At 40.3% G+C, this 20,587-nt stretch overlaps 1 protein-coding gene across 11 annotated transcripts in view; it reads right to left on the reverse strand.

Moving 5' to 3' along the window:
• Positions 1 to 20,587, reverse strand: part of ralgapa2 (Ral GTPase activating protein catalytic subunit alpha 2) — a 123,445-nt gene that overhangs the window by 88,039 nt on the left and 14,819 nt on the right. For all 11 annotated transcript variants that reach the window (XM_061794263.1, XM_061794270.1, XM_061794264.1 and 8 more), the window contains exons 2-8: positions 17,646 to 17,756; positions 17,338 to 17,387; positions 4,482 to 4,539; positions 2,500 to 2,543; positions 2,104 to 2,284; positions 1,857 to 1,972; positions 1,266 to 1,404 (exon numbers count right to left, since the gene is read on the reverse strand). In XM_061794263.1, coding sequence (XP_061650247.1) covers positions 1,266 to 1,404; positions 1,857 to 1,972; positions 2,104 to 2,284; positions 2,500 to 2,543; positions 4,482 to 4,539; positions 17,338 to 17,387; positions 17,646 to 17,756 — 699 coding nt within the window. The remainder of the gene's footprint in view (positions 1 to 1,265; positions 1,405 to 1,856; positions 1,973 to 2,103; positions 2,285 to 2,499; positions 2,544 to 4,481; positions 4,540 to 17,337; positions 17,388 to 17,645; positions 17,757 to 20,587) is intronic.

Here is a 20,587-nt window from a genome sequence, read left to right on the forward strand (position 1 = left end):
ATGTCTTGCATACGTCTCTGCGTGGTGGCTCTTGAAGCACTGACTCCAGCTGCAGTCCAGTCTTTGTGAATCTCCTCCACATTTTTGAATGGGTTTTGTTTCACAATCCTCTCCAGGGTGCGGTTATCCCTATTACAAGCCCAATTCCAATGAAGTTGGGACGTTGTGTTAAACATAAATAAAAACAGAATACAATGATTTGCAAATCATGTTCAACCTATATTTAATTGAATACACTACAAAGACAAGATATTTAATGTTCAAAGTGATAAACGTTATTGTTTTCTGCAAATAATCATCAACGAGCTGTACATCAAACAAGAATGGGAAAGAATTCCACCTGCAAAGCTTCAACAATTAGTGTCCTCAGTTCCCAAACGTTTATTGAATGTTATTAAAAGAAAAGGTGAGCCGGTCCCAGTTTTTTGGGAACGTGTTGCAGCCATAAAATTCTAAGTTAATGATTATTTGCTAAAAACAATCAAGTTTATCAGTTTGAACATGAAATATCTTGTCTTTGTAGTGTATTCAATGAAATATAGGCGGAACATGATTTGCAAATCATTGTATTCCATTTGTATTTATGTTTAACACAACGTCCCAACTTCATTGGAATTGAGGTTGTACTTGTACACTTTTTTCTACCACATCTTTTCCTTCTCTTCGCCTCTCTATTAATGTGCTCTGTGAACAGCTAGCCTCTTTAGCAATGACCTTTTGTGTCTTGCCCTCCTTGTGCAAGGTGTCAATGGTGGTCTTTTGGACAACTGTCTTCCCCGTGATTGTGTAGCCTACAGAACTAGACTGAGAGACCAATATAAAGGCCTTTGCAGGTGTTTTGAGTTAAGTGGCTGATTAGAGGGTGGCACCAGGTGTCTTCAATATTGCCCTTCTCCACAATATTCAAATTTTCTGAGATACTCAATTTGGGGTTTCCATGAGTTCATCAGTTATAATCATCAACATTAAAATAAATACACACTTGAAATGTCAGTCTGTGTGAAATTAATGTATATATTAAACAAATTTCACTTTTTGAATGGAATTACTGAAATAAATCAATGATATTCCATGATATTCTAATTGACCAGCAGATTTGACCACTCCTGTTTGTTAGTATCCCGTATAAGGCAGGAAATTCATGTGCGAAATTAGTCAAGGTGATTTGTTGTTGTTTTGTTAGACTTATTTCATACAATTACAGAACAGACAAAATAGAGTAATTAGGTTTTTACTGTATGTACAGTAAATGAGCACCACCTTACCTAATAAAGGCTTATAGAGATTTGTGAGTTTGGTGAAGGATGGGAATAGATGGGGAAGGTAGTACTTCTTGAACAGGCTGAAGAGAAACCTGAAGCCTGTCTCCTGGTTTTCTTTATTCCTCCACTCTAAACTGGATGCCTGGCAGGTAGACAGAACAAAGACTGACAAGGTCAGGCTACAGGGAGTGGCGTTGGATACACAATCACTCAGTCTTTGACAGTTTGTTTGCTACACAACAGATTGAAGGTACTGTACTTAGAAATAGCCTGCAAAGGCAAAATGGTGTTGGTAGGTGCAAATGAAATGATTATATTCCCACTGTAGACACACAACTGCTATGATGTTTGGTTTTTCATTTGGCAATTGTACAACACAGAAGCACTTGAAGAAATGCTCACGATGTCCTCCACACTGGAAAACTGACAAAGGAGGAAGGAAGCGAGCATATAAATCAAGGCATGCCAGACTAGTGAATTCAATATTCAAATTATAGTCAAAACATCCCTCCACTTTGGGTTAGAGGCAGGCAAGTGGCAAATATGATTAGAAAAACAGCAGTGCGGCATTTCCCTTGCAACAGTAGCAATTACCTGGGTAACCATGAACTTGAGAAGGGTTTCGAGGATGTAACAAGTTTGGTCATCTGCTACCTTCTCGCCCACCACAGCTGGAACAAGTGGGGTGATCTCTTCAGGCACCACCTTAGCTGTTCACATTGACATATACAATAAGAAAAGACCCACATGACCATAGAGTGGTCCACTTTGAATCAACAACGGGATGAAAAAAAAAACCAACAACTAAGAATGAAACAATGTGTGTTTTTTCCTTGCTCACCATCAGGTGGGTTGGAGAAAGGGTTGTAAATGATCGTGTCAAGGGTACAAGGCCCCCTGGACGAGGGCACTGCGGGGAAACCTGGCACCAGGCAGGCATAGATAAGGAATTGCTCCTCAGCACAATTGTCCCTCAAGGCTTGCAGCCACAGCAGGAAGAGACGGATCCCCTCACATCGGATCTAGATTAGGAAATGGATAGAGGGATCGATATGGATATGCAAAAAAAATAAAAAATAATAAAAAATATAGAATCAACATTCACGTTCACAGAGTGACTTGTGTAACAGAACATGAAGCTGTGAATTGAGTAGTATTGGAAACCAATGTAACAATTTTGGATATGACATCAGTGGGGTAATTTGTCTTACCATCTTGTAATAAATACAACTGTTACCTTGAAAGAATTTCCAGTGTGTAGAAGCTTTTTCAGAATAGAGCCTGAAAAAAAATTAAGCAACAAATGGTATTTGTTAGGTTTTTGCATGCCTCATATTCACGACACCTACAGACACCCAGATGCTCACAGTCACAACAAACACTACAGAGTGGGCATGTATGGGCGTCATCTTTACCAAGGCAGATAGATTGACCTTGATGGGGGTCTTTAGAGAATCGCTGAGAAGGTGTGTGTGTGGGGGGGGGTGACATTTTCCTGATGAAAATGAACTTGTGTGAAATTTGTTGGCAGTGACATGCATTCATAGAAGCTGTCTGCTCCAATCAAATGAGACAAAGCTCTGATTGCTAAATATCTCTGGTTGAGTCTGTGTGTGCGAGAGGGAGTTAGGACATGCAGTCAAACTGCAGACCGACATGTCTTTGGAGGAAACCACAGGCTGCCAAGAAATTTTACCTCAGTGAAAGTGGGTTCAGGTCAGGATAAGGAAAAAAAAAAATAAATGAATAAAAGTTTAAGGTTAGTGTCATGCATTCTTTGATTTGAGAGGTGAAATAATAAATGAGTTCTATGTAGGAGAAAAACAATAGCAACTGTGATGTTCCAGTGCCGTGAAAAAGTATTGTCCCCCTTCTCAAATTCTTATATTTTTGCATAGTTTCCCTACTTTTATGTTGAAGACCATCAAACAAATGTAAATCCATCCATTTTCTGAGCCGCTTCTCCCCACTAGGGTCGCGAGCGTGCTGGAGCCTATTCCAGCTGTCATCGGGCAGGAGGCAGGGTACACCCTGAACTGGTTGCCAGCCAATCGCAGGGCACATAGAAACAAACAACCATTTGCACTCCCAGTCATGCCTACGGGCAATTTAGAGTCTCCAATTCATGCATGTTTTTGGGATGTGGGAGGAAACCGGAGTGCCCGGAGAAAACCCACGCAGGCACGGGGAGAACATGCAAACTCCACACAGGCGGGGCCGGGGATTGAATACGGGTCCTCAGAACTGTGAGGCTGACGCTCTAACCAGTCGTCCACCGTGCCGCCAACATATGTAAATATCAGACAAATATAACCCAATTGAACTTAAATTGCTGTTTTTAAATGGTGATTTAAATTATTGGGGGGGAAATACTCAGTTACCAATCCAAAACACACCAGCAAGCGAACTTCTGATTGGCTGAGAAAAACAAAATGAAGGTTTCTAGTCAAAGCCCACACTTGAATCTGATTGACATGCAGCGGCATGACCTTAAAAAGGCCGTTCATGCTCGAAAACCCTCCATTTTTGCTCAATTCAAACAATTCTGCAAGGAAGAGTGGGCCAAAATATCTTCACAGAGATGTGAAAGACTCATTGCCAGTTATAGAAAACGCTTGATTTCAGTTGTTGCTGCTGAGGATGGCCCAACTAGTTATTCGGTTTAGGTGGGCCATTACTTTTTCTACACAGGGCCAGGTAACTTTGAATAGTTTTTCCCCCCCCCCCCCTTAATAAATGAACTCATTTAAAAACAGCATTTTAAGTTCACTTGGGTTATTGTCTGATATTTACATTTGTTTGACGATCTTAAAGTGGGGAAACTAAGCAAAAATATAAGAATTTGAGAAGGGGGTCAATACTTTTTCACAGCACTACATATAAAATGCACTCAGGTGCATGTTAAGTTCCTGATGCCTGACAATAAAATGTTCGAATTGGAGTTCTCACATGTTGCAAGGGCTTTCCACTCTAGATGGGTCTGAAATCATGCCCGCATAATTCAATCACTCATTTGCATTTCAAATGAAGCCCTAATTAGCACTTCTCATTTGTATTCATTTGTAAGACTAATTAATTTCTCTGAGTTGTGGAAAGCGAAACATCACAAATGTTATGGAAGTATAGGGATGAAGAACGACGAATATACCTGTATAATAGCCTTACCACTAAGAGAAAATGTTTGACATTTAATTTGTGAAAAAAGGGAGCGGTACATACCTATACTGTGAAACTGCCACCGGTTGTAGATTTTCTCCGGCAAAAACTGCAGGATTTTCTGTTGGAAACAAATCATATGAAGTTAGCCATAAGCCAAGTAAATGTCTCTAAAACACTACAAACATTAAATATTCCATACTACAGACTGCCTTTGTCAAACAATCGGTCTCTATTTGATCTAATCAATGAGCAGCGATTTTTTTATGCAGTACCATTTGGCAAATAGGGTTAGGGTTATGGACATCTGTGTTTGTACCTTTACCTCTCTTTCCTTGCTTTCACACGACCCAGGAAAAAGTAGAGGGAAATGTCATCACCTCACCCCCCCCCCCCCCCCCCCCCCCCCCCCCCCCCCAACTGCTTTACAACTCAATTAGAGCGCCCTAACCTTTCAGCAGCCGACTATTACTCTTAAAAGCTGCAGTAGGTTAACTGGCCTCCTATCTGGGGAGATGAAAACAATTGCTGGGGAATGGAGGACGTGCACGAGCTTACACACAAGTTCGATAATAGTCATTGAAATGTGAGCAAGTGATGTGCCAATGGCTTATCAAGTCCAAATCAGTGAACCAAGATGACTTAATAATTTTAATTTAGAGGTCAAGTTCACCATGATAAAAACCTGGTCTGCCACAATAAGTGGGAAAAGGGAAGAGCTTTTCAGCTCCCAAATGACCGTTTATTTCTGCATCTGGGTGAAACATTTTTTTTTTCAATACTACAGAAAACTTCTGCAAAAACAAACCATCCTCTGCTATAGTAGAACATACATGAACTGATGCCTACTGGAAAGAATCACCTTTTATTGTCATGAACATGCATGTACACGAAATTTGTTCTCTGCATTTTACCTATCAGAGTGAACACATGCACATGTTAGTGGAACACACTGGAGCAGGTGTCACTGTCTAAAACATAAATACCCGGATGAGCCAAAAGTTTCTTCAATTAAACCATAACAAAACTGAAATAATTGTTTTTGGGAGGAAGGAAAAGAGGATTGCTGTTAGTCAATACCTTGAGTCACTATAATTGGCTGGCAACCAGTTCTGGGGGTACCTCACCTCCTGCCCGATGATAGCTGGGATAGGCTCCAGCACTCCCGCGACCCTTGTGACGATAAGCGGCTCAGAGAATGGATGGATGGATCTGGTCATCAAGGTCAATTTGTTCTAGCAGACACTATTCCACAGTCGCCATTGTTGTTGCTTTGTTCCGGTAAGGAAAGTAAAAACGGCTACCAGAAATGGCCATAAAATGCAGAGGAAACTCCACTCTGTGGCGTCCTAGCCAATACCAGTTGTAGCGTCACCCCCGACTTGGAAGAGAACTGCAGCACATTTTCAAAACAGCGCACATGGGTTGCGCTCGAGTATAAAGGCAAACTGCGCGCAGGCTAGCCCCAGTGGCGTCAGCGCGGTCTCCGCCCATGCGAGTATAAAGAAGCCTTAATGGTCTTCTGACTGGAGCATTAAACGGCTGCCGCTCATTCAGAATGCTCCAGCTCAGGTCTCGACCGGAAAAAAGAGGTCAGAATATATTACTCCAATTCTAAATTTTCTACACTGGCTCCCAGTCAGCTTTAGAATAGATTTTAAAGTTCTGCTACTGGTCTATAAATCACTAAATGGTGATTTTTACTTTACTACATTTTTACTTAACATACCGTAATTTCTCGTGTATAATGCGCACCCATGGATAATACACACCCCCATAGTTGACCTCATAATTCTGGAAAACTCTTCTATGTATAATGCATTTTTACAACGCATGAGTTTGCTTCTACCCATATGATCAAAATATGAACTGTTATCTGTATTTTTTTGTTTTTTTTCCCAAAGAATTATTCTGAAATTAAGCACTTTATTTGAACACATACTTTTTTTATTTACCTGCTCTTATTTTAAAATTCACAGCTCTACTTTTATTTAGTACATGAGAAAACACGCAGTTGCGCTCATATGTATGATTACCCAGGCAGAATTTGTAAGATGGCTACAATTCTTTAAAGAAAACATGAAGGACCAGGGGAAACACATTTAATTGTATTCTAATGGTTTACAAATTAAACAGTCAAGCATTTCAGGAAAGCAAGATCATGAAACAAAACATAACCATAAAGAAATTAATGATCGTTATTGTTCAGTCATCAGTCATATTAAAAAAACAACAACAATATTTCACAAATTCTGCCAGGGTATGTAAAATTATGAGCACAACTGTACATACATGCAGTCATACGTATCCCTGTCATATAGAAATGAAAGTGTAGGCTACACCTTTTTTATAACCACTAGGTGGCGGTGGCATATTACAATGAAAGTGTACAGCTTTTCATAACCACTAGATGGCGGCATACACTTATAAAATGCGAATTTTTTTCCCCATTTGCCCCTATACCTATGTATAATGCGCACTATTGACTTTTGACCATTTTTTAGGGAAAAAATGTGCATTATACACGAGAAATTACGGTACCTCTGATTACTACGGTACCTCTATTGATTGCTACCTCTTCGTCAAGAGATCAGCGAATGCTTTGATTCACTCGGTTCATCAACAATTTCCTTTTCTCACCATCCTTCATTTTTACTTTCCCTTTCTTGTCCTCTCCTCTGAAATAAATCCCTTTCATTATCCGTGGCAGCAGAGATAGTGAAAGACATAGCTGCACCTTACTATTGATCCCGCATGGGATTAAAGCAACTCTGTACAGGATATGTTAGGCTCACTCAGTCTGTCTCCTTGGGGTGGCAGGGATATTATCCTAGGCTGTAACACAGCAGGGTAGCATGGTTAAGCCTTCCCAAACGGGGACATGTGTGCATGCGCTCTCACACACAATAACACCCCCTTTCTCTCGCTGGCAGAGCACCAGCAAAGGAGAGTGGGAACGAGATGGAGAAGCTTGCTCCAAAAGACTCCCCATGGAGCGAGAATGGTGGTCCTAACAATGAGGAATTTACTGTCTGATTCAAGGCGAAAGCAGACTCCTATGCTGAAGGTTGCTGGAGTTACTATAATCTGCAGATATACGCCAGCATAAAGATGGGAGCATTACTGTGCTGCAACTACAGCCTTAGCACATTTACATGATCCGCGTTTAGGTTTCTAGCTGCACGACCCGAACATGGTGCAGAATACACTTCTCCGAGAGGTGGTCCATAACTGCTTTTTGATTAACACAGACTTTCAGAACCGACTGCTCATTAACACTCCTTTGACTTTGAGATCAATCATCTCAACAAAGGATATAACAATGACAATACAACAAATTTACAAGCTGATGAATTTGTACACTCATACCACACTTTACTCCTTTTATCCTTTTAGAGGGAAGTTCCAAAATTAGCTTCCAAACGTGTTTGGAAATTGAAATCTCAAATCTAATCTAACCCCAAAATAAAAACTGTGGTTCAAAGGCACCAATTACAGAATAGAAATTAGAGTGTATTCTTAATTTTAACCAATAGATGGCAACAGCAGAGCAAAGTCAAATTTGTGCCACTGCCTCTGCGCAGCAACACTGAATTCAGTTGTAGTTCCGCTTATGCAGCAGACCACATCATGACAATGTTATTTATCTTTATCAGCATGATAATGGCCAGTGACCAATAAACAATGGGGACTTGGAGGCATTGAAGCGTAAAATAAAAGAGAATCAGAAAGCTAATGAATGCTCACGGAGCAGTTGATCAATTGATGGCTGTACAATTTAATACATCCATCCATTCTCTGCAGTATTTATCCTCACTAGGGTTGCGGGTGTACTGAAGCCTATCCCAGCTGACTTTGGGCGAGAGGCGGGGCTGAACTTGCTGCTAGCTAATCGCAGGGCACATATAGACAAGCAACCATTCACACTTATGTAACAATTCTTCAATTAACCTACCATGCATTTTTTTGGATAGTGTGAGTACCCGGAGAAAACCCACAAAGGCACAGGGAGAACACACACAGACGAAGGCCGGAGCCCAGATTTGAACGCACTTGGTGCTTATCAATACAGATCAGTTGAAATCCATTATATATATCCAAGTGAGATGGATATGGAAATTATGCTGCATTTCTCTTTAAAGTGTTTATTTCAAACCTCCATGAACACAAACTAAATATTGTGCGGTGTATGAAGTGATTTAAAAATGTAAGATTCTCTAACAAAATCATTTTTCCCCCTCATTAATGTACACACAGCACCCCATATTGACAGAAAAAAATTGTATTGTTGAAATTTTTGCAGTTTAAAAAAATAATAATAATAAAAAAAACAAAAAAACAAAAAAACAAAAAAAAAAACTGAAATATCACACAGCCATAAGTATTCAGACCCTTTGGCTCAGTATTTAGTAGAAGTACCCTCTTGAGCAAATACAGCCATGAGTCTTTGGGAATGATGCAAGAAGTTTTTCACAACTGGATTTGGGGATCCTCTGCCATTCCTCCTTACAGATCCTCTCCAGTTCTGTCAGGTTGGATGGTGAACATTGGTGGACAGCCATTTTCAGGTCTCTCCAGAGATGTTCAATCGGGTTTAAGTCAGGGCTCTGGCTGGGCCATTCAAGAACAGTCACGGAGTTGTTCTGAAGCTACTCCTTCGTTATTTTTGCTGTATGCTTAGGGTCGTTGTCTTGTTGGAAGGTGAACCTTCGGCCCAGTGTGAGGTCCTGAGCACTCTGGAGAAGGTTTTCGTCCAGGATATCCCTGTACTTGGCCGCATTCATCTTTTCCTCGATTGCACCCAGTCGTCCTGTCCCTGCAGCTGAAAAACACCCCCACAGCATGACGCTGCCACCACCATGCTTCATTCACTGTTGGGACTGTATTGGACAGGTGATGAGCAGTGCCTGGTTTTCTCCACACATACCGCTTAGAATTAAGGCCCGCGGTATCAATTCACTTGCATGTATCCGCAGACACACACCCCTAGGACTCTCTCACTGGGTGTGGGGTCACGCACTTACTGCGACAAATAACTCATGAATATGCAAATCGCGCGTGTATACTCTCACTTATACTCTCATCCTGTAGACCTTTATAATTCACATAATGCCACCACACTTCAGTTGCATAGTCGGGTTTCACGACCCTTGTCCTGCATACTTCTTCTCCTGTCCTTGTCCTGTTCTATCTTGTCCTGTCCTTCCCTCACAGGGTGTAGCACTACAACCCCATGCAACAGCCATATTTATTGTTTCATTGTTGTAGCTAATGTAATGATTTACTTCTCTCCTGTTTATAATTACTGCTATATATATATAGAGAGAGAGAGAGAGAGAGAGAGAGAGAGAGAGAGAGAGAGAGAGAGAGAGAGAGAGAGAGAGAGAGAGAGAGAGAGAGAGAGAGAGAGAGAGAGAGAGAATTAAGGCCAAAAAGTTCTATCTTGGTCTCATCAGACCAGAGAATCTTTATTTCTCACCATCTTGGAGTCTTTCAGGTGTTTTTTTTATAGCAAACTCCATGTGGGCTTTCATGTGTCTTGCACTGAGGAGAGGCTTCCGTCGGGCTACTTTGCCATAAAGCCCCGACTGGTGGAGGGCTGCAGTGATGCTTGACTTTCTAGAACTTTCTCCCATCTCTGGAGCTCAGCCACAGTGATCTTTGGGTTCTTCTTTACCTCTCTCACCAAGGCTGTCTCACAAAAGCAGCCAACTAGAAAACCCATCTCTAAACACAGGAGGAGGTTTGAGGCATCACCTATCGTCTGCCAATAAAAATGCCCTGTCATCTCTGCCCCCAGAGATTGCCTCACTCAATGCGAAGATTGGCCCCTAACCTAACAAGCATTTTTGCGACGAGTGAACAGCTGATTGGTATGCAGGACGGTCGTTTCACTAACCCCACCGGACAACAACATCCTATTGTTGACGCTCCCCACACACCTAAAAGTTAGAATTGAAGAAGCCTTTTGGATTAAAGGTGAAATGTCTTCAACAAACAAGAACAGTCCAGTGACCTTGATTCAAAGTTTGCGTATTCTCATGAAATGGATGACTGAGAATCTACACAGATATTTCGGTAATACACACTGTATCATCACAGATGTCTTGATTCATTTTGCTTTGTTGTAATGAAAGGTTCTTACTCTAAAAAGTGTTACATTTGAGTGAAACATGCCATGTTCAAGAAATGTTTGTGTTTTTGAACAAAATGTTATTAAAATATAACACATTTTCATCACAATTGCAAGAGGTAATGGCATTATTAAGTACTGGTACTTTGGTATCGATGAGCAACCGAATGTACCAATATGTACTTGAAGTGGTATGGGTGCAGCCTTAGTATTTGTTCATCGTCGCAAGCTGATGTGCACTGCTTACAATAACAAGATGGCTGCGAACAGAGAGGAGCACAGTCAACGATGCCAACTTAACAATTTGGTCTCTATATTTAGCAACTTTTCCAACCGCTCTAGCAACTATTTCCCCAAAAATGACGAGCAAGTTTTATTCCTGCGAAGAAACAGACCATATTAGCAGAATGATTTTCAATAAGAAAGGAGGCCGGTGGAAGGCAATTATCGAGTAAATCATGCTAAACACTGCCAAAGCATGGTGCCCATTTATATGATGCCCAGCAGTAATTGATTGACTTTGCAAACTGTTGACCCGGGGTATGCGCTTCAAAGCTGCAAATAATTTGCTAACGTCGCCTTGCCTCACCCGTACAAATTATGTGATAAGTCATCATAGCACAGCTTTTAATTGGCTAAATTAGGGAGGAGTAATTACTTTTGGAAAACGGATGGATCTTTGTTTTATTGGTGCGTTAAACTTAATTGAAAATAATTTCGTGGAACCCCAAGTTAGGGTTAGGGACCCCAGTTTGAGAACCACTTCAATATATCACACACAGTTAAAAGTCATGGCTTCAATCGAGACTCTGAGATGCAAGCACAAGATGATGGGAAATTCAGAATGCTGAGTCAAATCCTGATGGGTCACTGTAAGGTTGTATCCTGTAGAGAAAAATGAAGGGAAATGGATATGTCCAAACTTCCCGAAGGTTTTTTTTTTTGTATGTGCAAGTTTTCTAATGTGCCACATTCTCAGTGGCCAGGGCTCAAGCTGATTTAATGCAGTCAGCAGATAAGGTCATGTACAGGCATATGGGAGTGTAAACACACGGAGTCTCTCAAGCCTGGAGACCTGAGTTCAGGCTTGTCTTGTGACTACAAAAACAGCTGACTGTAAGGTAGAAAAGAGTAACAGTATTTCTTTCTGATCTAGCAAATTAGTCTCTACATGGATATTTGCCTGTTGCATCTGTTTTGACTTTCACATGCAATGCTAATTACTGTACATAAAAGTAATGCAACATTTACCATCATAACACCTGTCTATGCCTGGAGAGGCTAGCCAGTCAGCAGATGGTTGCTAATATCGGCCGTCAACTCCATTGCCTAACCAGACACTCTTTTGTGCTCAACGTTCAAGTGATGATTTTTAAAACGGGACAGTTGGGCCAGGTCATTTCAAGGATTCAAGGAATTGATTTGTCATACCAACATACATTTACATATGATATGGCATGAAATATGATACCCGCGGTCCCAGATTAGCCTAAATAATGCCCAAGACATTTGTGGATAAGGTTAAAAAAAAAGTTAGAATATGCAATTGTTTTTTTAAATAATAGTAAAATAATGAATCAAATGTTTTTATGCCGGCATGACAGGTGACTGGTTAGCACATCTGCCTCACAGTTCCGAGGTTGGGGGTTCGTATCTGGGCTCCGGCCTTCCTGTGTGGATTTGCATGTTCTCCCCGTACTTGAGTGGTTTTCTCTGGGTACTCCGGTTTCTTCCCACATTCCAAAAACATGCATGGTAGGATAATTGAAAAATCTAAACAGCAAGTCCTTAGGTATGAATGTGAGTGTTGAATGGTTGGTTGTGTATGTCTTCCCATATATGTCCTGCATTTGGCTAGCGAACAGTCCAGGGGGCAGACCGCCCTTTACCTAAAGTCAGCTGGGATAGGCGCCAGCACACCTGCGACCCCAATGAGGATACGTGGTATAGAACACGTTTGGATGGATGTTTATTTTATGTAAATTTAAATCATCAACCAATTATTGAATAAAAATAAAAATATAAATATTGACTTTATAGATACCATACTTTATTTTACTAACATTTTTCATTTCATAATTTGCAAAACAATAATTTAACCAATTATTTAAAGAGATAAAAGAATGAAATTTAACCAATTATTTAAAGAGATAAAAGAAAAAAAAAAAAAAAAAAAAAAAAAAGAATACATATTAAGTTAACGAAGTTATTGCAACAAATACTCCAGGACTCTTGATAATGTTTATGCTCTGTAGGTCAGATTAAAGAAAAAAATTGCCTGTGTGTGTTGTTGCCCTGTATTTACTGTGCTGTCGTCTTCTTTGTTCAATTCACTTATGGGTTACAATGTGGTGTACTGGTCTGACGTCATGCTATTTACACAGTGATAGATATAAAAAGCGAAGGTTGTGACCAGAATGTACGTTCAAAAAAATGGACCCGTCAGCTTTCTTTCAAATATCCACACTTTCCCTTTAATTCTAGCCAGCATCCTCTCCCTTTAACAACCTGCTTCTTCCTTAACTCTTAATCTATCTTTTTATGGTTTAACAAATGTGATGAAGTACAATATATTGTGTATACAGCATCAAATGCCTATACGCTCACTGTTCAGGGCGTCCATGTGATCAATAGCTCAATGTGCGGGGCTGCGTCGGCAACTCTTATTTTTATGCGATGGTTCGGTCCACTCGGGTTCAACCACGTTGCACAGTGTTTGACAGGCTTTAGGGTTAATGGCATTTATATTAATGCCGCCACAGTTAATAAGTCACATACTTCTTTGACTGTCTGGAAGCAATGGAGCGTGTTCTACAGGGATACAGCAGCCAATCATAGTGCAGTGGCACGTTTCCTGGAAGCCAGTAATATTGGAGCAGGGCGATTTCCTTCCAGCAAAATGCTCTGGATTCCTAATGTTGGACTTTCCCTTTCCAGGTTGTCGCAATTGTTATTTGTTTCATCTTTTGGAAAAGTGTTTCTGCTTTTGTTAATGTGTTTTCTGAAATGTAAAGGTGTTTCCGTTTTTGTTAATTTGTTTTCTGAAATGTAAAAGTGTTTTGGCTATTGTTAATTTCATTTCTGAAATGTAAATGTGTTTTGGCTTTTGTTAATTTGTTTTCTGAAATTTAACAGTGTTTCTACTTTTGTTCATTTGTTTTCTGAAATGTAAAAGTGTTTCACAATTTGCTATATTCTTTTGCACTACCAGGCCACTGTACAAACACTACTCATCAATAAATAAGAATGTAACATTGTATTGTCATAAACAGGTTTTCATCTGTTAGAAAAATTTGCTGCGCAACAAGATAGCCTGGCAGATGCTTCTATAGCATTAGACAAAAAGAAATCACAGAAAAGTGCATAGCAATGGAGGGTAGTGTTTGTGGGGGTTGGGGTTTTCAAACACATTTAGCACAAAAGCCTACCCCTCTCTAGACACCCAACATACAAACAGGCTCATACAGGTGGCTCTATGCTTGCCTTCGGCACCCCAAGAGAAGGGGGCACATACTTCCGAAAATGACAGCAAAGTAATCTCTGCATATTTGTGCGAAGCAAACACAGAGCGGAGATACTGTGAATCCTGTCTATGGTGTCAACCAGCTTTTAATGCAGAAGTGCAAGGGAGCGTGAAAGACAATTGTTGTCCCCTCTTAGGGAAGCTCCTACACTGAACTGTGTGACTCAGCATTACATGGTTCCGTTTTATCAGGACCGACTTCACCCATCCACACAAAGAGAGGACAAAGTCTGACTACATTTTAATGCTTCATTCTGTCACATTTTCACGAGCATATAGTATATGTTATATAGTATAACATATGGGATAATACACGAGACCTCAGCCACAAATGATTCCCCAAATTGAATCCAAAATGGTGAAAAGAACGTGTACACAATTAAGCAGATCTGACGACCAAACAATGTTGTATATGTCCTGTATACACCATTCAATGCTTAGCTTTTCAGTACATGAGTAAAAAGCACATTGTCGCCACAGACCGGCGCTAAAAGGGGACAAATGATTTAAGCTGTAGTCAATATTAGTTCTGTTTGAAAAAAGGACTGCATACATAAGCAGCAACACTTCAGTTAGAGGTCAACTTACGTGAATGCGTTTAGTCGGAGATCATCTTGTTGCGGCAGTAAGAACATCGAAGGACATTTTAGGAAGTTTGGTTTCTTGACAAGGTTTTTTAAAAGTTGAAATGTCATTCAAATAGGTCAAACTAATTCATTTTTTATCCTAATTGAAACATGAACAGCATATGCTATTCCCAAGTTACCCGGCAGACACCATTTTATGTGGGAAAATATGTTTCATCACACAGTTTGTCAGAATGCACCAACAATGTAACTGCCAGTGTGGAGTTTGTGTTTTGTTCTTTCTGTGCTTGCGTGGGGTTTTTCGGTACTCCAGCTTCCTCCCACATTCCAAAAAACATGCTTCTTTGGGTACTTGAAGAGTCAAACTAAACTGCCCATAGGTGTGAATATGAGTGTGAATGGTTGTCTGTCTATATGTGCAACCAGTTCAGGATGCACCCTGACTCTTGCTTAAAGTCAGCTGGGCCAGGCTACAGCTCACCCACGACCCAAAAGAGAACACACGGTATAGAAATGGATGGATGCCTAGTCAATATTTCACAGAGATGGTCCAATTATAAAAAAAATTATATATATATATATATATATATATGTACAGTGGGTACGGAAAGTATTCAGACCCCCTTAAAGTTTTCGCTCTTTTTTATTGCAGCCATTTGCTAAAATCATTTAAGTTAATTTTCCCCTCATTAGTGTACACACAGCACCCCATATTGACAGAAAAAAAAAACGGAATTGTTGAAATTTGCAGATTTATTAAAAAATAAAAACTGCAATATCACGCAGCCATAAGTATTCAGACCCTTTGCTCAGTATTGAGTAGAAACACCCTTATGAGCTAATACAGTCATGAGTCTTTTTGGGAATGATGCAGCAAGTTTTTCACACAAGGATTTGGGGATCATCTGCTATTCCTCCTTGCAGTTTCTAGTTCTGTCAGGTCAGATGGTGAATGTTTGTGGACAGCCATTTTCAGGTCTTTCCAGAGATGCTCAATGGGTTTAAGTCAGGCCCATTCAAAAACAGTCACGGAGTTGTTCTGAGGCCACTCCTTCGGTATTTTAGCTGTGTGCTTAGGGTCATTGTCTTTTTTGAAGGTGAACCTTTGGCCCAGTCTGAGGTTCTGAGCACTCTGGAGAAGGTTTTAATCCATGATATCCCTGTACTTGGCCGCATTAATCTTTTCTTCGATTGCAACCAGTCTCCCTGTCCCTGCAGCTGAAAAACACCCCTACAGCATGAGGCTGCCACCTCCATGCTTCACTGTTGGGACTGTATTGGAAAGGTGATGAGCAGTGCCTGGTTTTCTCCACACATGCCACTTATAAATTGTTGGCCTTAATTCTATCTTGGTCTCATCAGACCAGATAATTTTATTTCTCACCATCTTGGGAGTCCTTCAGGTGTTTTTTAGCAAACTCCATGCAGGCTTTAAATACGTCTTGCACTGAGGAGAGGCTTCCATCGGGCAACTGCCATAAATCCCGACTGGTGGAGGGCTGCAGTGATGCTTGACTTTCTGGAAATGTCTCCCATCTCCCGACTACATCTGTGGAGCTCAGCCACAGTGATCTTTGGGTTCTTCTTTACCTCTCTAACTAAGGAACTTCTCCCCCGATTGCTCAGTTAGACCGGACGGCCAGCTCTCGAAAGAGATCTGTTCCTCCCAAACGGCTTCCATTTCAGGATTATGGAGGCCACTGTGCTATTAGGAACCTTAAGTGCAGCAGAATTTTTTTTGTAACCTTGGCCAGATCTGTGCCTTGCCACAATTCTGTCTCTGAGCTCTTCAGGCAGTTCCTTTGACCTCATGATTCTCATTTGCTCTGACATGCACTGTGAGCTGTAAGGTCTTACATAGACAGGGGTGTGGCTTTCCTAATCAAGTCCAAGCAGTATAATCAAACACAGCTGGACTCCAATGAAGGTGTAGAACCATTTTAAGGATGATCAGAAGAAATGGACTGCACCCGAGTTAAATATATGAGTGTCACAGCAAACGGCCTGAATACTTATGGCAGTGTGATATTTCATTTTTTTTTTTTTAATAAATCAGCAAAAATTTCAACAATTAAGTTTTTTTCTGTCAATATGGTGCGTTAACAAATGGCTGCAATATAACAAAGAGTGAAAAATGTAAGGGGGTCTGAAAACGTTCCGTACCCACTGTGTGTGTGTGTGTGTGTGTGTATATATATATATATATATATATATATATAGTGTGCGTATATATTTGCAGTTACAACACAACCTAAAGCAAAGAACATTCCTAAACTCGTCGAAGCTCCCAGGAGTGTTGAGAGGACAATACATACTGTATAATGATAACAATGCTTCAGTCCCCTATTTGATATTGTGCCGCCCTGATAGCCCTTCCCTGAGCAAATGTAACTGGAGAGCTAAGTATTTGTATTGGACACTGGAGATGCCTTTGCAGTCAGATGGGGAAAACAAGGTGGAGGACTTTAACCTGCATGCACAACATCAGACTGCTCAGGAAAATAGGGGGAAGGGCAATCACACACAGTTGAGCTCGAAAATGAGTGAGCCGAGTCCCCCCTTCTACAGCCCACAGTTAAATTGTTTCTACTGTTTCAGATGAATTGAGCAGTAACACTAATCCTAACACAAAGGCAGCACCATCTTCCAGAAACATAATAGAAAAAGGCAACTTACTTCAAAAATAAAGAGAATGGAGTCCAGCTCCTCCCTTAGAGACTTGATCCCTGTGAAAACCAAGTTAGGTGCTTCAGCTTCAACATACAACTTTTGTGGATAGTGTTGTGGAAGCAGTAAGTGTAACCGTATGTTTTTTTTATTAAATTGTTAAAATGTAACAGTAACTAACAATGCTATAATGGATAAGCAGAGTGGGAGTTGAGAGGAAAATGAAAGGGCAGATAGTTAATTATTGAACTTATGTGGTAAGTGATGGGGATCAAGTGGAGAGTAAACATTAGAAAGAAGAAAAAGGTTGAACCCACCTTTTTGTTTTAAGTTGCTTTCCAGTGAACTGAAGTTTTCATAGAAGATAAAATAAATCTGTGAACAATTGCTCTCGAAGAATGGCTTCAGCTCACTCTTGTCAATAATATCTGTAAAAGAGAAAGTAAATCCTAAATTCAATGTACTAGAGCATAAGTCACTTCAAACTCAAGGCCCGGGGGCCAGATGCGACCCCACACATCATTTTATGTGGCCCGCGAATCATGCTCGTCAACTTCCGTGATTTTTGCTCAAATCTGCACCCAAATTCCAAATTGTCATAATAATAAACAATAATGTTGAGATATTGCATTTTTCTTGTACCAAACCCTTCTTCTACAGTAACTTAAACAACACTTGAACAAACTATTATCCTTGTCTTCTGATTTCAAAACTAGTTATCCCTCAATTTGTTGTGTAATAGGAATAATATGATTTGGTGATTAAACATTTCACTGTTCTGACGGCCCTCTGAGGGAAATCATAACTACAATGCGGCCCGAGACAAAAATGAGTTTGACACCCCTGTAAACTAGAGCATACTTGGTTGTCCAAGCCCCGCTGCAGATCCAGCGACGCGGGTCAACTTGACTGGATACTTGTGAAAATATAATGCATGTCAAACACACCAGCTATAGTAGGTTTCGGTCAGATGACTACTCTCATTTCCTGTTAAATGTCAGGGATGCAAAGTAGTAACACCCCCCATGTAAAAAGAAACGGCCGGAAAATGATAATGATCTAAGAGCTTTATCGGAGCATTTTTAAAAATTGTATTTCATTGAGACAGACATGTTGCCCAGTGTGTGCATTTATATCTAATTCGTCATCTTGTAAGGCAAGACAAGAATGGCTACTGTTATTTTTTAGTTCGAGGTTATAGCTACCTTGCTAGTCTTACACTTACAGTTGGGGAGAGATGCAGAAAACAAAAGAACGATCAGCATGCAGTAATGGGCTGCAACTAGCAGAAGTGCTAATAATCAATTCTTAACTGGTGTATGGCCAAAGCAATAACAGGTAGGTCTACAGCCACACAGACATATACAGCGGATGAAATAAGTATTTTACACTTCACCATTTTTCTCATTAAATGTTTTTCCAAAGGTGCTATTGACCTGAACATTCCACCAGATGTTGGTAACAACCCAAGTAATCCATGCATACAAAGAAACAAACAAGAACAAATAACAACAGAACAAATAAGCTCAGAAATTAAGTTGTGTGTAATAATGTGAAATGACACAAGGGAAGAAGTATTGAACACACCAATTGGTATCTATTTAATACTTTGTACAAAAAGCCCTTGTTTGCAATGACAGCTTCAAGATGCCTCCTGTATGGAGAAACTAGTCACGCATGCATTGCTCTGATGTGATTTAGGCTCATTCCTCCACACAAGCAGTCTTCAAATCTTGAAGGTTCCGTTGTCTTCTTTTATGGACCTTGAGTTTCAGTTCTTTCCATAGATTTCCGATTGGATTCAAGTCAGGTGATTGACTTGACAATTGAGAGTTTCCTTGGCAGTATGTTATGGATCATTATCCTGCTTAAACGTCCAAGCTCGTTTCATTTTCATCATCCTCGTAGATGGCAGCAGATTTTTGTCAAAAATGTCTGGGTACATTTGACCATCCATCCTTCCTTCAATAATGTGAGGTTTACCAGTGCCATTTGCTGAAAAGCAGGCCGACACAATCATGTTCCCACCTCTGAACTTCACTGTTGGTATGGTGTTTTTAGGGTGATGTGCAGTGCCATTTCTCCTCCAAACGTGGTGTGCATTATGGCATCCAAACGGTTAAGTTTTGCCCTCATCTGACCAGACTATATTCTCCCAGTATTTACTGTAACTGGCTTGTCCAAATGTTGTTCAGCAAACTTTAAATGCGCTTTGACATGCTTTTTTTTCAGCAATGTGGTCTTGCGTGGTGAGCGTGCATACAGGCCATGGTGGCGGAGTACATTACTCACCGTTTTCCTCGTGGCAACAGTACCTGCTATTTCCAGGTCTTTTTGAAGGGCTCTACAGGTGGTCCTTGGCTCTTGGACTCCTCTGTCAGAAATCTTGCGATGAGCACTTGATTGAGGCAAATTCATGGTGGTATGATTGATTTTCCACTTACGTATTATGGCCCCAACCGTGCTCAATGGAACATTCAGAAGCTTAGATATGCGACTTTAACCAATGCCATCGTTATGTTTTGCAACAATTAGATTGTAGTGGTCTTGAGACGGCTCATGTCAGATGTCTTGACTCACACCTTGGCAATGAGACCCTTTTGTAGGCCATCAATTAGGACTGATATTCATTTGCACTGAGAAGGGGCTGGATTGCTGTTTGATCATAGATTTTAGGTGTTGTCTTAGCTTTCCATGCCTTTCTTCATGTGTTCAAAACATTTTCCCTATGTCATTTCACATTTATACACACAACTTAATTTAGGATCTTATTTGTTCTACTTTATTTGTATGTATGGATTACTTGGGTTGTTCCCAACATCTGATGAAATTGTCAGGTCAATAGCACCTTTGGAAGTATATTTAGTCAGAAAAATGGTGACGTGTTAAAGTTGTTACTTATTTCAGCCGCTGTATCTCGATCGGCAACACTAGTCTGCTCAATACAAAATTAGCAGTGAAACATGAGATGTCCTTACCTCAATGCAGATAACACGGTTGCTCATGGACAATTTACATATTGTATGAGTCAATATCTTTTTTTTTCAGTTATTAATGATGGTGTCAACTCAGCGTAAGCATAAAAACCTAAACAAAACCAAAAACACAAGACAAGGGTGGTCCACACTTTTTCTTCAAAGGGCCGCAAAGGACCACTTTGACATTCTTTACCATAATTATTGTTTTTAACCCGCTAAAAGCAATCTATCAGTGTAGGTAAGATGTGCTAAACAATTTTTAAATGTGCATGATGTATATT

The sequence above is a fragment of the Phyllopteryx taeniolatus genome, chromosome 13, assembly GCF_024500385.1.
Source record: "Phyllopteryx taeniolatus isolate TA_2022b chromosome 13, UOR_Ptae_1.2, whole genome shotgun sequence".
Classification (NCBI taxonomy): Eukaryota; Metazoa; Chordata; class Actinopteri; order Syngnathiformes; family Syngnathidae; genus Phyllopteryx; species Phyllopteryx taeniolatus.